The 20740-nt window shown below is 38.2% G+C and overlaps 5 protein-coding genes across 11 annotated transcripts; 3 read left to right on the plus strand and 2 right to left on the minus strand.

The window, feature by feature from the left end:
* The first annotated feature begins 25 nt into the window (after window positions 1-25).
* LOC117651278 (divergent protein kinase domain 1C) lies at window positions 26-2364 on the plus strand. Of its 2 annotated transcripts, none has more exons than XM_034395142.1 (6): window positions 26-139; window positions 665-841; window positions 915-1049; window positions 1126-1431; window positions 1510-1716; window positions 1792-2364. In XM_034395142.1, exons 2-6 carry the CDS (start codon window positions 671-673, stop codon window positions 2020-2022), a joined length of 1050 nt encoding a protein of 349 aa, XP_034251033.1. In that variant the 5' UTR covers window positions 26-139; window positions 665-670; the 3' UTR covers window positions 2023-2364. The 2 variants fall into 2 exon arrangements, with proteins under 2 accessions (XP_034251033.1, XP_034251032.1); XM_034395141.1 differs by having other exon boundaries at window positions 110-558.
* A 103-nt stretch (window positions 2365-2467) lies between these two features.
* LOC117651265 (DNA replication factor Cdt1) lies at window positions 2468-7082 on the minus strand. Of its 5 annotated transcripts, none has more exons than XM_034395120.1 (10): window positions 6867-7082; window positions 6262-6776; window positions 5106-5305; window positions 4775-5020; window positions 4553-4695; window positions 4377-4480; window positions 4139-4298; window positions 3831-4027; window positions 3541-3742; window positions 2468-3466 (listed from the first exon to the last, which is right to left on the minus strand). In XM_034395120.1, exons 1-10 carry the CDS (start codon window positions 6931-6933, stop codon window positions 3312-3314), a joined length of 1989 nt encoding a protein of 662 aa, XP_034251011.1. In that variant the 5' UTR covers window positions 6934-7082; the 3' UTR covers window positions 2468-3311. The 5 variants fall into 5 exon arrangements, with proteins under 5 accessions (XP_034251011.1, XP_034251009.1, XP_034251008.1 ...); XM_034395118.1 differs by having other exon boundaries at window positions 6858-7082; XM_034395117.1 differs by having other exon boundaries at window positions 4377-4477; window positions 6262-7082.
* A 21-nt stretch (window positions 7083-7103) lies between these two features.
* LOC117651266 (RNA polymerase-associated protein LEO1) lies at window positions 7104-13381 on the plus strand. The gene is made up of 10 exons (XM_034395122.1): window positions 7104-7694; window positions 7927-8697; window positions 8814-8957; window positions 9071-9306; window positions 9383-9535; window positions 9612-9722; window positions 9805-9970; window positions 10048-10116; window positions 10626-10859; window positions 10950-13381. The coding sequence occupies exons 1-10, from the start codon at window positions 7638-7640 to the stop codon at window positions 11016-11018; spliced, it is 2010 nt and encodes a 669-aa protein (XP_034251013.1). The 5' UTR covers window positions 7104-7637; the 3' UTR covers window positions 11019-13381.
* Window positions 13382-13592: 211 nt separating this feature from the next.
* Window positions 13593-18383, plus strand: LOC117651291 (ras-related protein Rab-10). The gene is made up of 5 exons (XM_034395159.1): window positions 13593-13770; window positions 14449-14509; window positions 14592-14730; window positions 14874-14963; window positions 15094-18383. Exons 1-5 carry the CDS (start codon window positions 13644-13646, stop codon window positions 15280-15282), a joined length of 606 nt encoding a protein of 201 aa, XP_034251050.1. The 5' UTR covers window positions 13593-13643; the 3' UTR covers window positions 15283-18383.
* A 20-nt stretch (window positions 18384-18403) lies between these two features.
* LOC117651276 (protein tilB homolog) lies at window positions 18404-20701 on the minus strand. Of its 2 annotated transcripts, XM_034395135.1 has the most exons (9): window positions 20460-20700; window positions 20158-20325; window positions 19892-20066; window positions 19608-19786; window positions 19419-19509; window positions 19095-19337; window positions 18850-19015; window positions 18687-18775; window positions 18404-18605 (listed from the first exon to the last, which is right to left on the minus strand). In XM_034395135.1, the coding sequence occupies exons 1-9, from the start codon at window positions 20467-20469 to the stop codon at window positions 18422-18424; spliced, it is 1305 nt and encodes a 434-aa protein (XP_034251026.1). In that variant the 5' UTR covers window positions 20470-20700; the 3' UTR covers window positions 18404-18421. The 2 variants fall into 2 exon arrangements, with proteins under 2 accessions (XP_034251026.1, XP_034251025.1); XM_034395134.1 differs by having other exon boundaries at window positions 20158-20701.
* Between the last annotated feature and the right edge of the window lie 39 nt (window positions 20702-20740).

Here is a 20740-nt window from a genome sequence, read left to right on the forward strand (position 1 = left end):
GACGACGCGACACTAGCGCTGTTGGCGCGCTCTGCGCAAGCGCGCGCGCGCCTCGATCGAAGAGGAGTAGGAAGTCGGAGGAAGAGGACCCGTCAGACTCGCGTTCTCAACCCATTTTGACAGAATATGGGGGAGGAGGGTAACCTGCTTGAGTGTGGCTGAGAGCCTAACCGAAATCGAGTTCAAGGAACCCTGACGCGTCGTCCGCGCCACGATCGGCGCGTCTCGGCGTCCGGCAGCACGCGTGGGAAGCCTCATGCGCTCTCATCCAAGTGCAATATCGGTGCAATCAGCTGATGAGTTGATGAGAGACACTCTAATTAACATGCAGGAAAAGTCTTGAGTTTGTGGTGTCCACCAATTGGATCAGAACGTTCCGTAGTGACTCGTTTGAACATGTTGGTCATACGGAGACTTCCCAGTTTACTGTATCGCCACCGGCAAGTGTCGATGGGGTTCATTTTGACGGGTATATTCCTCGTTACGGTCATATACCTCCTCATGGACTGGGGTGTCGTGTGTTCCAATGTCCTCGTAGGCAGACATGTCAATAAACTGGTACTGTTTTGTTTCTCTAACAATTTTTTTCTAAATAGTACTGTATTTGTAAAAAAGATCAACAAAAACCAAAACAAAAAAAAAATTGTTTGATATTGTTTTGCAGTGTGACATGTACAACAGAGGTGAAATAGTTGGAAATTTGTGTCCAGCACTATGCAGAGAAAAAAAGATACGAGCACCTGCCTGTCACACATTTCGAGGAGGCAAAGAAGCTATATTTTCAGCAGAAAAAGATGATAGTTCTCAGCTTATTTTTAAGTACTCAGCAAAGTATTCCAAGGTAATTTCATGGACTTAAATTCAATTTTATGATGCTATACTGACTTACTTCATTATAACAAAATATTTTGCAGGACGCAGCTTTAGGTGAGGCCATGTTCCAGCCTGACAGCTTTGGAAGAATATCAGTTCCATCTGATGCAGAATTTAAATATATGTTGCAAGAACTTCTTGTTGCCAAATTAAATGTATCAGTAACAGAAAGTCAGGTAAAAAATTCTCATTTGGAACAAATCCATAAAGGTTGCCATCTGCTGCTATAATTCCTAATTAATTGAATTACAGGTGACAAACCTAATGAGGGCAGTAATTCATCATGAATCCACACATCCAAAATATGGGGAAGAGCTTGTAAATTTGTGGCAATTTGCACATGATCATGAGTTTGTCTGCTCTGCTGTATTTGGTGACAGAGGGGTTTTCCCTCGTCTTCTTGGAGTTTGTGGACAGTACTATGCTGTTGAATATCTTGAACCATTGCCAGTAGATGCTGATTGGCCTGATAGAGTAAAGCTGGCAGTGATGACACTGGAGCTTCTGGAGCAACTTGAAAGAGATCTTCCTGAGCCATTTCACTTATGTGATGTAAAGGTGATTACTTTAGTCACTTACATAGGCACCCAAAACTAGTCATGAATTATCATGATAAATTTTACTTTCTCTGTGCAGATGGACCATTTTGGTATGACACCTGGTGCACAGAGGATTAAGTTTCTAGACTTGGATTCAGTTTTACCTCGCCGGTTTGCAAACCATATAACTGGAGATGGGCGACAATGCGAAAGAGATGCTGATTGTGATTTCTTTGACTGTCGTTCACGATGTGGTGATCTCAGCGGTACATGTGATAATCCAGTTACCAACAATAATCTGCAGGTATTCTCTCTACAGGTTCAAACCTGTTTCACTTATGAATATGAAATGCATAATTCAGTCAAATCTACTTTTCAGATTGTTTGTGAAAAACTTTTTGTTGGATGGACGTTGTCAGGCACAGTTGTGGTTCCTGGCCTACTTATGTCTCCACGAACATCTTCAGCACTTTCAGCTCTTCTTAGGCTGTGCTCTAACCCAGACTCAGAAACAAATGACCTTGCTAGATCTCCTGCATCTTCCCACACAAAGAGAAGACTATACATGATGCTTTCTGAGATGTACAGCTCTCTCAGCCTACTTGACTGATTTAATACAGCATTAGATAGTATAGTTATGATCAAGTTCTGTAGAATTTAGCTCTTTACCCATGATGTGAATTAGCTTTGAATTTGAGAAGACCCATTTTACAATATGTTTGATAGATTTTGCACTGCATGTCAAGTGCTCTCTGAAAGCAAACCTACAATTACTGAGTATTTATGTAACCTAGAGGCTGAATAATAATAGAAAATAGAAGTTAGTAGAATTGTGCCATAATTAGCTAATTAGACCTTGTAACACTTTCTCAGTTAACTGTGCCATATTTAGATATTACAATAATGAGATTACCTACATTATATTAAAGTTTGAAAGAAAACATAAATTTTATATGCTTGTTAGTATCCTTTTAAACCCTCAACACCTTGAGCACACCTTGAGCAAAGCTCAAAAGCAGTTGTGAAATATTCAGAAAGGGGAAAAATCGTCACAATTCCATGTAATCTGCATTTATTAAATAACATTCAAGGGCACAATTTAGAGACAAAATTCACAAAAGAGGTACATACTATGTACTACAGTACATATGTACTTTATTCTATAACAATGTGATTAAAAGAATTTGAAGAACATGCATTCATCTTAGTTCAATCAAAGCCGCAATTTCTTCCCTAAGTAACATTAAGTGAGCCAATAATAAATTATGATTTAAACAAGAAAACACACACATGCTAAAACACAGTAAAATAGTAATACAGAGGCTGGCTGCAACAAAAGCGTTTGACAAAAACCTAAAACGAACTCTGCAGTAAGTTAAAAGTGACTTTGACCTGGTACATGACGTCCCAGGGTAGGATGGCCTAGAAATGCTCCAGACAGCCTGCCACCTGGGGCTGCTTACCCACGAGCTAGCAAAAGGCATGGCCACCGATTGAATATGCAGTCCCAGATGCTCACTGTCTGCAAGACAACATCAATATTTCACAGTTCTTAAGCAATCCTATCCTGAATAAAATAATTCCTTCCTTATACGTAAAATACATATTTACACTACTTGCTTTGGTGAGAATGAGTAGTTGTTGACAACCAATTAAAATTCAGATCAACTGTTTTCTGCTTCGATCCTACAATAGTGACGAGCTTGATGTATAAATACCAAACAAATTTATTTAAAAAAACATTACTTACTATGGATGTCAGTCTTTAAGCAACATTTCAGTCAAGTTAATACCCGAGTATCTACAGTTCATTGTGACATAAAATAATTTAAGAAGTTTCTGGAACACACACTCAAACATTTAAGAATTCCAAACCCAATGTAAGAAAACTATAATAGCTTATTTGCTGCTTGCCAATTCGTTCAGTCGATTCATGACTCGATTCATATCACCCTTTTTCGAGAGCTTCAGATACTCTGTTTTCAGAAGATGATCAAAACTTACCCATCCAGGAACTGCTTTTGCCAATAATTTAATGTGCTCTTCCAGTTCCCCTAGAAAAACAAAAGTAGTTATATCACAAGTGCATAATCAAGTTCCAGACACATTTGTGTAAGCTTGGACTTACTGTGGGACAATGAGGAGCGGTAACTATTATTCACTTTTTCAAGAACAAATTCTAATGGTAAAGAACCCTTCTTCTCAGTGACGAACACACATCGTAATATGCGAGCAATTTCAGGCAGTCTTGCATATTGAATAGCTTCATTATCCTGTTCTTTAGTTCGAGTCATAGCCTCCATTGCTTTAGCTGCTTGTTTAGCTCGGACCTAGAAGTGAACAGAAAAAGACCAGTGATAAAGAATAGGTGATACAATTTTTTAAAGCCTCCACAAATCATGTTTGAATTAAAGTTACCTTTTCAAGCAGAGAGTTGGGTATGCCCTTCAATAATTGCATGTTCTTAAACACTGGGGTTGGAGGATTATTTGGGGCAGGAGGATCTACAGTTATATTATCTGTTGTAGACTGAGGTAGACCAGTGTTAGATTGTGCAACTGATGCCAAGGCTTTCTCCATGCGGGGGTTGCAAGAGATGAGCTGCTTTGCCTTAGCTGGAAAAAAAAAGTTCAAAAAATTAAATTGGCATAGGAACCCACTAAGAAAAGAAAAGTTTGTTCCAAATAAAACTTGAACAAAGTGCAGAAAAGCATGTGAAATGGTACCTAAAACATCTTTGGCAGAAGAACACTTCTCCAGGTTGGGTGGCTGAGGAAGAGGAGCTCTTGGTAAATCGGGCACCTGATCAACAGCAAACTCAGGGTGCCATCTAGTCAACATTCCAGCTGGGATGACAATAGGTGGATTGAGAGTTTGAAGAAAAATCTGGGTTTGAAGAAAATGCTAATAAATACACGCAAAGTGTAAAATACATTCAAAAGCAGTGAATTGTTGAAGCCAAACCTCATGGTGTTTTTTCACTATGTCGAGAAGGTTTTTAAAAAAGCGCTGCTGTCTCTCATTCATTTCAGAAGGAGTCATTGATGGCTTTCCCAAATTGTTATCTTCTAATAATGATAAAAAATTAGATACAAGATGGAATTATGTAACAAGCTCAAGGAATTGATTGAAAGACATACCCGATTTAAGAACTGGGAGAATGACAAGGTGATACTTGTCATGTTTTGTAGGTGAGGCAAAACTATGAACCTTTTCTTGTTTGAGAGAATATGCCTCAGGAAATACTGTAACTATCTGCGCCAGGTGGTTAATGGTGAAATTTCTGCATGTACAGAAGTAATTAGTGGTATGTCAAGTTGAAGATGGCATTTTGTACCCAACAGAAATATTTTGTTACATACTTGTGACCCATATTTTGAACAGATGGCTGCAATTTCCTGAATGTAATTATTTCTTTGCGATTGAAGTACATTGACACAACTCCCTCCATACAGCGGAATAACTCAGCTAAATGACGATAGTTGTGAGGCAAAGGCAACTTTTCAGACTGGGCAAGTGATGAGTAACGCTGAAAAGCAGGACTTCTAGATCCGGCCAGGCATTTCTGAGGGCTTTTCATGGGACTTTTCATGGGAGATTTTGAAGGGCTGAAAGAAGACACAGTATTGGTTTAAAGCTAAACAAGGTCAAACATCCTTACAAAGCCCTAAATAAAATGGAAACAATACCTACCTTGAAGGCACTTCTAGCTGAATGGTGCTGAATTGGGCCAACTGTGGTTTGGTGGAGTTTGAGTCCAGCAAGGTTTGTTTTGCTTCCTCAATTTTAACAAGTTTATTCCGCCCTTCATCAAAGCGAGCTAAGGACGCTTTCAACTCAGCAAGACGTGCTGATCGCGTCAACTTTGACTTGATGTCCCCAAGAGAAAGTTCCTAAAACAAGTGATACGACAAAAAATTAGAAAAAGAAACATTAGAAAACCGCAGAAAACCAGAACCTAATTAACCATTTTAGATTAACTAAACTAATTGTTATTCCAAAAGTAGTCTCAATAGTGGCCTTAATCACATGAGAATGTTCTCTGGAATCTTATTATTGGAGAGTTGTATCAGCAACAACCTGTTTCTTTCAGAGTGCTACTTTCTTTCTCTCCACTGATTAACCATGTTTCTGTGGGTCTGTTCACAAGACAAAGCCTTTGGAATGTATCCCCAGAGGTAGCTCCTAGCCTTGGACACTTGAGATGTTCTCCTGATAAGGGAATCAGTGACAAAAGACTTTTATATACGAGAGTTGTATCAGTGACAATCACAATCTCTCATATGGTCACTTTCTTGCCCTTCTTTGCACTTGGAAATACAAACCATAACACCAGAAGTAGCATCGTCAGCATGCCAACATTCATCATTCTCACACCAACATGTCAGTGAATCACAAGCCATATTAAGGCACCCCCAGACAAATATCTTAACTATGATTGGATCTCTAATTTGAAGCAGGCAGTAGGGCAGGCTGAGGAAGCCAAGGGGCAAAGAACTCTCTACACAGTACTACAGAGCTAGAGCACAAGCAAGGTCAGCACATGCTGCGCAAAAGTGCTGACACTACTAAAGTTCCCCACTCAGACCTCAGTTGACAGCACAGCAGCGTGGGGAATAGGCTGGCCCTGGTGAATCAAAATTCTAAACGATCCTCTCACTTGATCACCAAGCAACAGATATTCTTCCAGATAGAGCCCTCACCAAACCGCCTGAGAATTTCTGTCCAGGTACGAAAACTGATAGCAGCAAATAAAGCTTAACTTAAAAAGGTATTTCATTAGCACCAATAAGAATTGAAAGATGAAAGGAGAAATATTGCAAAAATGACTCAGTGGGAGTCTGCTTACCTTTCGAGCTTTTTGAATGTTGCTCTCCTTGGTCGCTGCCTTAACATTGACTGCCTCAAGAGCCATTTTATCAACATTAACATCATCATTCGGAACCACTGCTGCAGGTTGAACATGGCTGCCTACTTCAGCTGGAGGAATAGTGACCATTCCTTTATTATCTTCTTGATTTGGTTCCTCCTTAATGACTGTTGGCTCTTCGACAGGAGCTGAGGCAAGCTCGTCATCCTGGGCTTTGGTTTCATCGGAAGTAGGAACGGAGGTGGAAGCAGGAGCAGGAGCAGCAGGTAGGCTCTTCGTTTCAGATTCAGGCTTGGCGTCCGCGACACTCCGGAGAAAACTTTTCATGTCCGTTTGCTGGGAGTCCTTGGCCTTCGTGGCCCTTCGAGCCCTCACGGGGGTCCTGGCCTTCGGAGTGGCTGGAGCGCAGGCCGCGACTCGCGGAGGCTGAGGCTTTGGCTTGGCAGCGTCGTCATTAGGAAAGACAACCGTGGCTTCCACTTTAATGCGGGCAGCTGTTTGACCAGAAATTTCATTGGACTTTGCATGACCATAACCTGCAGTGATGGAGTCAGACTCTAAAGCGATGATCTTACTGCTCTTGCCTTTCAGATCATCGGCTGCATGCCGCTTGCGGTTCGCGAAGAAAGTATCAATGGTTGACTGCGCCATAATCGCTATTGGTACTCAAGTGGTGATTTCCGTTCCTTTCTGTTGCTTGAGGGAAACTAAATTGCGTTCGTGTCAGCTGACTCAGCTCCACTCTCCTCCAGCGTCACAGCGTCACCCCATTCACCAGACAGTTCGCGCCTTTTTGGCAAATTTACGCGCTGTGTGAATGTTTGGAAACTATTTTTCCCGTAGTGTAAAGGCGGTGGCACAGGCTGCCAACCACCAACAATGTACATCTTCATTCAATGTAGAATTAAAATGGTGCTTGTTCTAGAGAGGAGATTAAACTTCTCGGAAATCAAAAAGAATAATATGTTCTATTGTTATTTTAAAATAGGCAAGCAATCGGTTCACAGTTCACTTATCCTCTAAGTGACTGGTTAGTGGCTTTCCCTGAGTAGCCATTTTTGGATTCATCGCTTGTTTTCGGCAACCACCTCCGCGTCTTGCTCTCGTTCTCGTACATGTATGTTTTGTTATTGAAAACCGATGTAGCGGTCGGTGTCGTATTTGTACGGATGGAAGTTGTAATTTGAATGGATGTTCATGGTTTTTCGACTTTCACGATCACAAGCTCTGTCTAGATTAGCGGCTGAAGGTTTGGTTGTGTCGTTCCCTTGTCTAAGTGTCTATTGACACGGCGTGTGCTGTCTTGTTGACTTGCTGACAGTCGGGTCAAATAGATTCTTAAGTCGTCTGCCACCATGTATACGAATGGAAGCAGGGTTTCCTCTGCGTCCGCATCCGCACCAAAACGCAAGGTAATTCACGGCGTGCTGTATCGGCCGCTTTCTTTGCTTCCCCAGCAAGTCTTTGGTTACCTTCACACCTCACGCCTCACATTTTCTCTTGTCAGCTCGTTTCTTTCCCATCATTTCCATGGGACATCAATTAGTTCATACTGAGCAATCAATCTATTTCTTGATTCTTAATCTATCCTCTTAAAACTCAAAAGTCCCATTTTGAATTTTGTTTCGTTTTGTTTTGTCGCAGCTTGAAAACGGAGGGAGTGATGATACACCTGACGGAATGCCAGCTAAGCAACATAATTATGGCGAAAATTTGAATGCAGCTAGAAGCAAGCATCTTTATGGTGACAATTTAAATGTTCCATCTAGATCGACTCAAATTAATCAACACAGCTACGATTCGCTAAGTTCTTCCTCCAGAGGTGCTTCTTATGGTGATCATGCAAAACAACACAATTATGGTGATAGTTCAAGCCAATCAGCAAGAACTGCATCTTCAAGTCAGCATAATTATTCAGATAGTATGAACTCAAAGCAAATTATGAATGTAAACCACTCAAACCATAGAGAAGTATCTGGACCAGGATCCCTCAAGCAGTATCACCAGTATTCGTATGACGGCATGTGCCCACCTCCCAATCACTACAATTACGCTGATAGTAAAGGGCCCATGCAGCAGTACAGCTACAAGATGGAGTCAAGCAACCAAGCTATTCGCCAAGGTTCTCCTTATCCACCTGGCCCAGGCCGTTATGGGCAACTCAATGGCATGGGAGGGCCGGGTCGAGGCTGGAATCCCCGAGGAAGACCACCCATGAGGGGGCATGGGTTTCAGAGGAATCAGTGGCCTCCCCAAGGCCCTCCCCCTGGCCCGTCCGGTCCCATGGGACACCCCCACATGGGTCACCCAGGGCACATTGTGCCTCCCTTGCTACCCCCTTTTGGTCCTCACCCACCACGAGGTTGCTATGGAGGTCATGGGGGACCAAGGCCTATGCCTTTATTTGGCCATCAAGTAGGTTCAATTTTTGTTGCCTATGGACTGCACTGTTTATTGGAAGATTACATCTAGAAAACATTGTCTATGAGCGTGTTCAGTGTGACTCAATTGAATCATTTTCCATTTTAAAGGGGAATCAATTAGGTGGACGCAACCAGGGTGGCTATCAAATGGGAGCTCACCAGAAATCTAAGAACAAGAAAAGACAAGAAGATTCTAATTGTGTTGATACAAATACTATTCCCTCAAAAGCTAAAGGAGGAGTGTTGCTTTCGGTACGTTGATATCCATTTGTTCTGTAACTTTTGATGCTAAACAAGTGCTCTTCTCTTTTCTATGCCTTATGTTTTGTTTTTGTTTTTTATTTAAAAAAAAAAAACTATTGTAGCCTGATAATAAGCCTCTAAAGCCTAGGAAGCGAACAGTGTTACCAACTTTCCCAAGCAGGCCATGGAATAGAGATGATGCTGAAAAGGCTCTAAAAGTTGAACTGGAGACGACCCTGAACCTCAAAAATGAAAGTTTAATTATTCGGTTTCCTGATCCAGAACTTTCACGGGACATTGTCAAAACCTATCATCCCAGTATACAAAATGTCCATTTCCAGGTCCCTAGTGGTCCCAGGTAAGAGGGCCTCTCAAGAATTAAAAGTGCATATTTGTTTGCTTCTTAATGCCAAAATTTTCTTGTATTTTCTTAGGTACTGTTTTGTTCAACTAGCACCTGATGCCAACACAGAAAAAGTTATTAAAATGTTGGAAAATGTGAAATTTGGTTCAGGCCATTTATCTGTTGAGAAGAAAAGCACTAAACAAGAAGAAGAGGCATCACCAGAATCTATTGACCCTTACACGTAAGTTCTTGATTTATCCAACACATATTGTTGCTTATTATAAAAACTTTAAACACAGTATCCCTGCTCTTTATAGGTTATACATTGGAAATCTTCCAACAAATGTCAATATTCAAACAGTTAAAGAAAAATTCCCAGAGGCAGCTAGAGTTGATGTTGGTTTTGCTCAGCGAATGCGATACACAAGGTTGGAATTTCTGCTGTTTCTTGAAGTGCAGTTCGCACTAAATCATATTTTACGCATTGTTTTATCAAACTTTTTCCTTTAGGTATGCTTTTATCAGATTTAACTCTGTTGATGAGGCTATTAAGGCCTATAAGGAAAACCACAATCTTGTTCTCGATTCACGTAGCATTATTGTAAGATTCAGAAGGCAGAAAGGTCAAATAGACCTTCCTGGTGAAGCAAAACCTCAACAACCTTCCAAAGTCAATGTAAGTGCATGAATTATTCTCACCTATCTGTTTTCTCTGTCAAACATTGCAACAACGTTCTATGCTGAATTTTGCAGGTTCGAACTGCTGATACCAAGAAAAATGATGAAGACAATAAAAATGATAAAACTAAAAAGGAGCCTAAGGTAATGCCATCTACTGTCACGAGTATTCAAAAGGGGGGTTGTACTCAGATTTCCTTACGCCACTGCAAGATTTTTACCTCCCTCCGATGGTCGTATGCTATGGCAAAATGATGGGCCTTTTGTGGTGATTCTTAGGCTATGATGTTCAAGCTTATGCTAAGACTCAGAATGGGGCTCCTCTTAGGTTGGATTCACATCTGCCGTGTCTCGCTCCGCAAATTTGTCAAAGTTTAGGGCTTCTCACAAGGAAAAATCCATCCTGGTGGGTTTTAAATCTTATAACCATCTACCAGTCAGGGCAGCGTTAGGGATGGTCACAGCATAAGTGCACTTCTCATGCTCCCATTGTAGAACTTGCAATGGAATTTTTGGTTAGCTTAAGAATCATATCAAAGTGTAAGGAAAACTGAGTACAATTCGGCCTTAAATAGTTAAACTTTTCAGATGGGCAAATAATAATAATAAAATAATAATAGTTTCTTGTCCTTTCTTTTATGATTTCATGATAGGGTGGAGATGAAGAGGAAGATAAAGATGAAGAGGAAGATGAAGATGATGATGAAGAGGAAGAAGAAAATGTTGATGATGATGATGATGACGACGACGACGCAGTTGGTGGAGCACAAGATGATGATGATGATGATGAGGAAGAGGATGGTCGCAAACCTCTTGATGATGATGATGACGATGATGACGATCAAGTAGGAGGGCCAGCCTTACCTCCAGACGATGATGACGATGATGTATGTAGTAGGATGATATCCTATTGGTAGACAAAAGTGAAAGAAAGTCTTTTGATAAGCTATTTAATATGCTTTCCTTATTTTTTACAGGATAACATCTTCCGTGAACTAGATGCACATCTTGGAGGGTATGATGGATTTCCTTTCAACTTTAACTGATTCTTGACAATTGCAGTGGAACCAACTAATGGCATAGAGGAGAAATCTCGATTTTTACCAAGCAATGTGCCAGCAATGTTATGAATTGGTTCGCTCCATTATATTAAAGAATTAGAGGGAATTACATTAACAGTGATAAAGACCTAAAGCTTCAATTATTTACCTGGTTTCATTTATTTTTATTTTCTTCATTCCGGTGTCTTATTAATCTACTGTGAGATGTTTGTTCTGTTTTTGTTTTTGTCATGTGTAGTGCTTTGTACATAACTGGTGTAGATGAGGTATGAATGGCTTTTTTTTAGTAATGTTTATTTTATTCTTATTAACACTTTGTTATGATTGTAAATACCCTTTTTGGTATTATAGTTTATTACCTGAATTGTATTATTAAGTATTTTCAGTGACGTATATGAAGGCTGTGCCAGGTCATGTCTTATTTATTTTAGTTATTGATGGTTTTTTTACAGTTTATTAATATTTCAGAATTGTTTTCAAATCACATACGAACAGTACATAAACACTCAGTCAAATCATTTAGGCAGACATTATCTGCCCCAAAGTTTTTCAAGTTTTAATTTGATTGCACGTCCTTGAAAGGCTCTTGCTGTGTCTCATTATTTAATTAATTTTTTTCCATATTGACTGAGGATATTAATTTGTTGTTGTTCTATTGACTGAGCTTTATAAACTGAATTCTGTCTATAAATTACCTTTAAATTTTCGTTTGACTATAGATAAGGATAATCAAAGCGTTGCCTGTCCGTGATATTTTAAAAATTCCATGATCATGTAAATCAACTACCGAGGCAAAATCCTTTTTTTTTTTTTTTTTTTGCTTTTATTATGCCTGCTATTCAATCTTGAAGTGTTTGTATTGAGGAACGTTAATTTTCAATGTTGTACTTTTTGGGTAATTTCTGTGTTTCTTTTCATCTTGTCTACACTGTAACATCAATGCTTTACAGTTATTTTTTTTGTAACAAACTTTTGAATTTGTCAGCTACTAGAGCTGGCAATATCATTATCTGTGATTTAAGCTTGTGCTCTCTCTTTTTAATTTTCTTGTATCTGTGTGTGAAGGGTTATTTTTCAATTTCCCAATGATTTTTAATCTATTGCAAACCCAGTTGGTCAAACTTTGGTAACGTGGTGTCAGTTCTCTTCATACTAGGATCTTATATCGTCCATCTCCTCTTTTTTAAAAATTTTGGATTTGTTACAAATGATCTCAATTAGTACACTGTACATTAGCAAACTTAAGGCCATTGCAATTTAATTCAGCTGAAATACTTCAAACAAAACTCAACTCAGTTAGATTCATTAGTAATTATGATTATTTTTAAATCTGTCAAATGATTTTATGCAAGCAAACATGGTCTGCCAAACAGTTTGTAATAGTCCATGCTAGTATTTCAATTTACCATAGGTTGTAAGTCAGAAGACTGTACCAATGTATAAGACCTTCTGTGAAACATATCTTACCCATTTTGTGAATGGGTACCAATGTTTTATTAACATTTATCTTTTTCTCCAATCTTTGTACTGCACACTTATTTGCATCATGATAGTTTTGCTGTGGATTCTGTAACTAGGGCAGTTAAGTGTGCAGAGGAGCCTCTACTCAGTCTGCAGCCTTCCCACTTAGCAAATTCTTTGTGCTGATACAGAAATTGTGCAGAAGAAGGGCAATCTAGGCTGGAGTAGTAAGAGACACTCTAAGACTTTTGAGTAATAAATTGTTTTTCGCGTCCTGTTTGTGCTATACTCCTTTCACTTTTAACCGTTGATTCTCTTTCATAGCCACTTTTGACTTGTCCTCGGAAGTGCGTTAGTAATTTGAAATATCTGTACTATATATCAGCTCCCCTGAAACTATTTTTGATATTGGTGCAGTCTTTGAAATAATTTACTGGTAACTTTTCTGTATGTACAAAGTAGATCAAAAACTACCTGATGTGTATCTGTATGCAATTTTAAGTTGTTGAATCCAGTCATTGCGGGTTTTCTTAGATTGTCCAGTCCAGTATACTACATCTGTCATGTAGCTCTTTACTTCTGGAAGGTTCCCGCACCTCTCATTTGTAGTGTCTGTTTATAATACCAAGAAGCAATTTTGATCGGGCTTTCAGTTCTCTTGCACTGTGTATCATGTATTTTGCCAGTATTATGAAAATTACATCCATGACTTCTCACCAGTATTTTAATATGTGTGATCTTATGTTTTATGTTATTTTATGTACCTTTTATAAATACAAAAGGGTTTAACACCACAAAATATCAGAAAATGTCAAGTGTCCAATGTTGTATTTTCCCATGATTTCTTGCCAAGCCCCTTTTCAAATAAAGGAGAGCCACAGAACAGACGCAGTGTACTGATTTCATGATAACATTTTCCCATCCTTATGCGACACTTCTCAAATTTGATGGAATAATTTTCCCGAGTTGGATAGGTGGGAGGTTCCAGGAGGGTCTAGGTTTTGTTTGAAGTTTCGAAACGGGAGGGGAGGGGGGAGGGTGGGGGAGGGATGTATACAGTAGAGCACTCTGGTGGCCTCTCCGAGAAGCTCTTCCACGATGTTCTTCCAACAGAAGTGACGTCATCATCCACATCCAACTAGCTCGAAGATGGCGAAGAAAACGTATGACTTGTTGTTCAAATTGCTTTTAATTGGCGATTCAGGCGTTGGGAAAACAAGTATTTTATTCAGGTTTTCAGATGACGCCTTTACATCAACCTTCATTTCAACTATAGGTAAGCACGTACTCATTCTATTGTAGAAGACTATTCTATTACAATAATGTTAGCCTCCCGAGTCAAGGGTGGGTTCATTTGACTAATCAAAGCATTCCAACGTGATGTTGCTTTGGAAATAGTTCCACTTCGATTTGACACAGTTCTCATATAATTTTGAATCTTGTCGTAATTTTCTTTTCTTTTTCAAATTTCCCTGAATTGTCCTCCTGGCTGGAGTATCAAAATATTTAAAATAAAACTAGGAGGAGGTTGAATGTCCCTGAAGAAAGCTGCAAAACACTATATTTTTTTAAAAAATAAAGTAACATAGTGGAAAACACGCAATCCTTATATAATTGTCAGCCCTCTCAGAAACCATGCAATCTCTTAATATTAATCATGATCTTTGTCCAATGATTTCATTGTGCTCAAAGACGACTACATAAATTGACAAGATTGTGGTTAACTTTTGCAGTATTGTGATACTACAAATATTAGTCATTATGATGACACTCCACTTGTTATACCAAGGTAGCTTTTTTTTCTCATTGAGTGTACGTCAACACTAATTATGAGTCATTTTCTTGAAAAACCAAAGACGAATTTGTTTGTTACGCTTGGTGTAAGATTTTGACATTATTAAGTGTTTGCTTTGAATTCGTCAAGTGGTCATAACCGTGTTCCTTCTATTTGCAGGCATTGATTTCAAAATTAAGACTGTTGAATTGCGAGGAAAAAAGATCAAGCTGCAAATCTGGTTCGTCTTAGATCAAATGTAGAATTACATCTTTTAGTTTCCTTTCGAGGTTTAACCATCTTTCGTGGTTTGTTATTTTCAGGGATACAGCTGGACAGGAGCGGTTTCATACCATTACAACATCTTATTACCGTGGAGCAATGGGTATCATGCTAGTCTATGATGTTACAGATGAAAGAAGTTTTGAAAATATTGTGAAATGGCTGAGAAACATTGATGAGGTAAGCAATTTTGTTAAATCTGCATTTTCTTGTGTTTTTTGTTTGGAGCATTCCCTAAACATTGTCATCTTGTTCCAAATCCTCTGCATTATGTGCATGTGTACCCCCTTGTAATGATGGTTGGCATGTTCCTTTCCTTGCAGCATGCAAATGAAGATGTTGAAAAAATGATTTTGGGTAACAAGTGTGATATTGATGGCAAAAGAGCAGTGAATAAGGACAGGGGTGAAGCTGTAAGTACTTGTAGATTGTTCATATTTCCTTGATGTAATTACTGTATTTATGACTAAAATCGTCTTAGCCATTGATGATTATATCTGATATTAAGTATGACATTGAGTAATTTGGACACTTCAATTTCAGATCGCTCGTGAGTATGGTGTTCCTTTTTTGGAAACATCAGCCAAGGCCAATACCAACATTGACAAGGCTTTCAATGATCTAGCCACAGCCATACTGGATAAGTATGCTGGCAAAGAACCTGGCGATGCCCCTGACAGAGTCATGGTTGATCCACGTAGAGGAGACACTAGTCGAAGGAGTTGTTGCTAAGTTGCATGACTCATACCACAGGCCACCATTTCAGGCACCCACCAATTGAATGGGAGTAAATTCAACATTTATTTCTCTTTGTTGTGACTGAATTTCTTTGTACCATTGTTGGTAAATTGTGTTAAAGTAGCCTAATGGGGCTGTTACCATGACATATGGATTCTCTAAGAACAGTTTAGAGGTTGCTTAAACTACAAGTTAAAGCTCATATAAATCCAACTGTTCCTTGCTGTGAAGTGGTATGGTGAAATGGTTCTGGAGAATTAAATGTCTTAGTCTGTCATGTGGTGGGGAAACTTATGAAGTGTGGCAATAAGGTCAATGCTTAGCAACATCCCAGGAATTGACTTTGTCCTTTCCTTTTGTCCTGAATCCAGGGAGATTGTTGACTGTATCTACCATGTACCCTGTACAATTTGTTGTCCAACATTCAATATCAGCTTTTCTTTTTGAAACTTTTAATGAACACCAAGCCCTTTGTGAAGATAATCTATTAATTTCTAGACTACTTATGGCTATAGTTAGGGTTCCAGAGGTATTCAGCAGTTAGCACATTCTCTGGTGATGGTTAATGCATTCCCTTTTATAATAGGTATCGACCAGCGCTGCCTTTGAATTAATAAACCAATAAAAGCAAATGGCAGATGCGGGATGTTACTAATCGTCTTAGGTTCTAGTCGGAAGACCCAACATCGAGAATGGACTCATGCTACCGTTCCCTAGTTGACGTTTTGTAAAAGCTGGTACCTGAAAGATTGGTGTCGGCATTGCTTGTGCATGTAGTGAAAAATCAAGAGTGGTCACAGTAATGTCCATCTTGCATCATAGAAGTGAACAAAGATTAGCTCTATTTTTCTTTTGGGATTCTATCTTCCTGAACATCAAAATCTTAAATCCAATGTGATGCTTAGATTTTCACAACCTCTGGGTGCTAAGCATATTCAATCAAATTTGAGGCAAGAATCTCGAGTGGGAGCAACTAACCTTGCCCCTCCTTTTCTGGAGATTGTAAATGCCACTGCAGTGTAGCATTTTGCTCTGCAGGCCTCGCATTTGATTTATTGTTAGATTACTAACTGGTCCATTGTGGCATCTTTTGTTTCTACTGTACAGCTTCTTTATACTTTATATATATTATGTTGATTCATATGTTCAGGACATGCACAATTAATACTGATTTAATTATTTGTGTAGTTTTTAGTGGAAGTGAAGTATGAACCATTTGGATCTGTGATAGAAAGCTTCCACTTGCGATCAAATTTATTTTTCTTTTAATTTTGTCTTGGGTATTTCAGAACATTCATTGTTGTGAAGTTACCTTTACATTGAATCATTAGTGCTTTAGTAGCTATTCATTTAAATGGAAATTCTGACCTGTTGAGCTGCATTTTTGTCATTTTGTTAGAGCTGTGTTAATCCATTTGCTTGTTGGTTGGTGTTTTATCACAGCTTCTTGTGCTGCAACCCGCCTGCCTGCAATGTTGTGTTTATTTTAAATCAGATTTTGTTTTAGTATAAATGGTGTTTTTTTAATAATAATTTTGGAGTTTCTTTTAATTTTTTCCATTTTATTTGCGTTTAGATTTCAAACACAATGTAATAATGAATTGTGATACTTGAAAGTGGCGTGAGAGTCTGTCCTGTAATAAAAGAAAAACTTTTGATGGTTTTCGAAGAGAAACAGCATGATATTTTATTGAAATTTGATTGCGGAGTATCATGGCTGTAATTAACTCTCATTGCAAGCAGTGTACTGTCGAGTATTCATGCAAGTCAAGCTGTCTATGGGTAAACAGTCTTTGACTAAAGATATTTGTGCCTTAACTCCAAAGAATGTTTTAGAATATGTGAAGCATCGATATTTTGGTGTGCTTTTTTTTTCTTATCAACAGTCTTTAGCATGTTCTCATAAGGGGGGAGGGGGTTTGTTTCCATTATTTTTTGTCTTTTTTATACCCCTTGGGTTTATAAAATTTTGGAAAGATTATCAGGTTTTTTAAGCTAGGCAAGCTTGAGAGGATCATCCTGAAGTTTTTACTTTTAAAAAAGCCTTCAAATCACATAGTACATTTGCCCTTTGATTAGTCCTTTACAGAAGTATCCGATGTGTTACAATTGTGCCAAGTTCAAAAGTTAAGTGAACTTAAAGACTTTTACATTTCAAAATAAATGAATAGATGAATCGAAGTAACTGATCACGGTGTTTTAGATAATGAAAATGACTTTTCTACTTTATTACTCAGTTTCATGTTTATACTAATGGAAGGATTTTTTATGGGCCAGGGCTCACAGAAGCATTTCTGCTCAGGAAACAAAAGGCTGCTCCTAAGATTTTGTACATGAAACATTTTCTCTCATGCATTACATATGTATCTCCTGGTTTTATAACCATTTGTAGCATTTTTTTCAGCACTGAAGTCAATCATGTTGAGAAGTCATGCTGATTTGGGGTAAAAGGTATGTCACAAACCAACATTTTTTTGAATAAATTGTTCTTGAGATGTGGTATTTTATTCATATATATATATACACATGCCGGTTCTTGATAGAGACATCTTTATAAATGGCATTGGGCCTTGACCAATTATAACAACTACTGTTCTCATTGTTTAAGGTGTGGTTTTGCTCCCTTTCATCTAAAAGGTGCACAACCAACCCTACCTTATTCTACAACCCTTGAAATATACACATATTGCACAAATGATATTTGAAGACTGAAATTTGTAAAATCTTGGCCTGTTGAAAGTTTAATAGAGTGGCGCTCTAATTCACTTTTGCTCTTTTTATCCATGTCAAATCTTTGAGGTAAGAGTCATGTTCAGTGTCTCTTGACTCCCGTGTAGTCCTTTCAGAGAGTGGAATTCGTGAATTAATGTCTCATGTTACCTGATGCTGGTTGTTTTTTTGTCTCCAATGAACTGAAAAAATTGTTTAAGTTTCATGCTTTCACTACTATTCTGCAACTACTTTGGAATATTGTTAACTGATAGAGTGATGTCAGGTCAGTATTCAAAGACCATTGCTGCTTTGGTCAGAATACTTACCATACTTATTATCCTGTCACTATGGTCCATTTTAAAATAAAGATCAGCCTTTAACAACCTTTTGTTGTTGTTTTCTTGTATTTCTTTATCCTGTCTTACTCTAGAGGTGGTACTTCTGTATTTTCTTGAAAGAGGTCCGATACTGGCTTTTCATGAATTTGCCTCACTTTGTTCACACCATCAAGGAGGCAACTGCCAGTCATTTGTTTCGGTAACATTTCTCCAATGCGACTAAAATCCATTGAAGTTTCTCCTCTTCCGATTTCTAGGTACTCTCTCCTTGAAGAAAAAAAGAGACACGCCTTATAAACTTACTTTTCAAATTACATTTACATTACTAATTTAGATTTACTGCCTTACTTTGAGTTTGTTCCTGAAGGTAGAAGGGATGTTTTTGAAGTCTTTTCAGTTTTAGAAAGACTTTTATCAGTGCATTTAACTTCTTTAACCTGCATACATAATTATTTTTGTTATTATTCATTTCTGACATTCACATTAGATTCCTTTTAAAAATTACACAAACCATGGGCATGCTTATTACGAGGTGTCCTGTGGTCTGTGAGCGTTGAGCTGTTGACTTATCTGGATGCACAGCTTCTGGCAATACTATTTGAAATATTTTCCCTTTTATGGTAACTCTTACGTAACTAGGCTCAACATTAGCATCGATGTGTGATATATCCAGGTGTCTAGAAAATGTAATCAATCTTTATGTATCAACAATTGACTTAGGTTTAGTGTGAATTTACAAAAACTTCCTAAATTTACCTGTACACTTCAATGGTAAGAACTAAACAATTATTAGTGTCATTCTCCGACAGTGTAAATGGAACCCGAGGCTCATTAACGCTCAAAGGCTGCCCATCATCTTTAAAAAGTTTAACTGGCCGCTTTTGCTCTCCATATTCATTTTCACCTTTCTGGTGTCTGTCATACGCTTTCTGTTTTCTACTTAAACTTGCCATTTCAATTCGAGTCTCAGGAGAATTGTCACAGACTTCATCCCAATATCTGTGATAGGAAAGGGTACAAATTTGATATTTATATTTCCTTGAAATTTTATTCAAGTGTAGATTAAGTCCTTTTTCTTACTTCTTCATTTCTTCAGGATCGTCATAATGTCGTATTTCACAGCTGTTCAATTTTTTTTCATGATGTTCTTGCTTTTGAGCTGCTCGTTTTGCTGTAAATTTTCGCAAGTGATGAAGAGATATGTGCTAAAGTGAATGGATCTCCTTAAATCAAATAACACTATGGAACTATGTTACATAAAACCAGTACCAGCATACTGATCTTGTTGTCGTATTATCAATTCAGAGGTCTTGTGGTAGTTTTGGATTGCTTTTATACGATCAGATCTCAAAATTGGCTCAGAGTCAAGAACTTGTAACTGTGGCAAAGTTGCTACCACATAATCTCTGTACCCACTAAACTCGGCACATGGGTTCCCTGTTAAATGTCTAAAACAAAACCAAAATGTGACCATAGCAATTACCTTTGTTGAGATTTTTTTTTTCTTCTTTTTCAAATTTAAAAAAAAAACCATGGAATTATTTCCGACTCACAAGGTATGGAGATGTACATTGCTTATCAGTGAAGCAACACTTGTTAGTTCTCCAATGAAGTTCAGGGTCAAATCTAGTTTTTCTAATGATTCACATCTCTCTAGATTTTCTATGCGCTCTATATTATTAAGAGCAAGGTTTAAATACTCCAATCTTTTCATCTTATTCAAATTTTCTGTGACATCAACAACAAAACTTTCACAAACTCAACTTTGAAAACATTTTCAAATTTTGTGCACATTAAATAAATAACAGAAAATGCATACCTAATTTTGAAATAAGATTGGACTGCAGGAGGAGGATACGCAACTCACGACACCAATTTTGAAGATTTTCGATTTTTTCAATATCTTCTTGGTGAAGAGATAATTCTTCCAACGTTGATATCTCCCCTTCATTATGTTCGGATCGCTTTTTGACAAGTTCCGCAGTGACTAGGGGCATTATTAGGAACAGAACGGGCCAAAAATTTGTTTGAATTACACTTGTTAATACCCAATGCACTGAACACAATAAAAGTCGAGCAGGTGTCTCGGTTATCAACATTTTGACTGAGCGAACTACTTACTTCTAACCATATTCGTTACACTGAAAACGAAGAAAACATTCTTCGCACTCAGCTTTCTTTTCTATGTGTATTCAGGAATGATGTACAAGAATGTCTGCTGAGTAGTTACGCTTGAGGTTTCAAAGTGTATTCATTCAACCTTATTGAACTATCAGAAACTGTTACCGTTCTCATGGCAACATATCCGCCCAATCATACCAACTAAACATCTGCCTAGAAAAAAATTGAAACATTATCTTGGAAGCATGCATCTTTTGCCGAAACACTGATGTGCCCACTGC

Source organism: Thrips palmi, unplaced genomic scaffold (genome assembly GCF_012932325.1).
Source record: "Thrips palmi isolate BJ-2018 unplaced genomic scaffold, TpBJ-2018v1 HiC_scaffold_5, whole genome shotgun sequence".
NCBI classification, from domain to species: Eukaryota; Metazoa; Arthropoda; class Insecta; order Thysanoptera; family Thripidae; genus Thrips; species Thrips palmi.

Bases quoted from the DNA above. Each gene is read 5' to 3' on its own strand.
- LOC117651291 (XM_034395159.1), top strand. From the start codon at position 13,644: ATGGCGAAGAAAACGTATGACTTGTTGTTCAAATTGCTTTTAATTGGC. The intron at 14,731-14,873 runs GTAAGCAATTTT...CTTTCCTTGCAG, and splicing joins GGCTGAGAAACATTGATGAG to CATGCAAATGAAGATGTTGA. The intron at 14,964-15,093 runs GTAAGTACTTGT...CTTCAATTTCAG, and splicing joins ATAAGGACAGGGGTGAAGCT to ATCGCTCGTGAGTATGGTGT.
- LOC117651266 (XM_034395122.1), top strand. From the start codon at position 7,638: ATGTATACGAATGGAAGCAGGGTTTCCTCTGCGTCCGCATCCGCACCA. The intron at 8,958-9,070 runs GTACGTTGATAT...AAACTATTGTAG, and splicing joins AAGGAGGAGTGTTGCTTTCG to CCTGATAATAAGCCTCTAAA. The intron at 9,971-10,047 runs GTAAGTGCATGA...TGAATTTTGCAG, and splicing joins AACAACCTTCCAAAGTCAAT to GTTCGAACTGCTGATACCAA.
- LOC117651278 (XM_034395141.1), top strand. From the start codon at position 397: ATGTTGGTCATACGGAGACTTCCCAGTTTACTGTATCGCCACCGGCAA. The intron at 1,050-1,125 runs GTAAAAAATTCT...ATTGAATTACAG, and splicing joins TATCAGTAACAGAAAGTCAG to GTGACAAACCTAATGAGGGC. The intron at 1,432-1,509 runs GTGATTACTTTA...TTCTCTGTGCAG, and splicing joins TTCACTTATGTGATGTAAAG to ATGGACCATTTTGGTATGAC.
- LOC117651276 (XM_034395134.1), bottom strand. From the start codon at position 20,437: ATGTTGATAACCGAGACACCTGCTCGACTTTTATTGTGTTCAGTGCAT. The intron at 19,016-19,094 runs GTAAATTTAGGA...TACATTTTCTAG, and splicing joins CTTACCATTGAAGTGTACAG to ACACCTGGATATATCACACA. The intron at 18,776-18,849 runs GTTTGTGTAATT...TTATGTATGCAG, and splicing joins TCGTAATAAGCATGCCCATG to GTTAAAGAAGTTAAATGCAC.
- LOC117651265 (XM_034395116.1), bottom strand. From the start codon at position 6,933: ATGGCGCAGTCAACCATTGATACTTTCTTCGCGAACCGCAAGCGGCAT. The intron at 5,306-6,261 runs GTAAGCAGACTC...CACTTGTTTTAG, and splicing joins ACATTCAAAAAGCTCGAAAG to GAACTTTCTCTTGGGGACAT. The intron at 5,021-5,105 runs GTAGGTATTGTT...GTCTTCTTTCAG, and splicing joins CAGCTAGAAGTGCCTTCAAG to CCCTTCAAAATCTCCCATGA.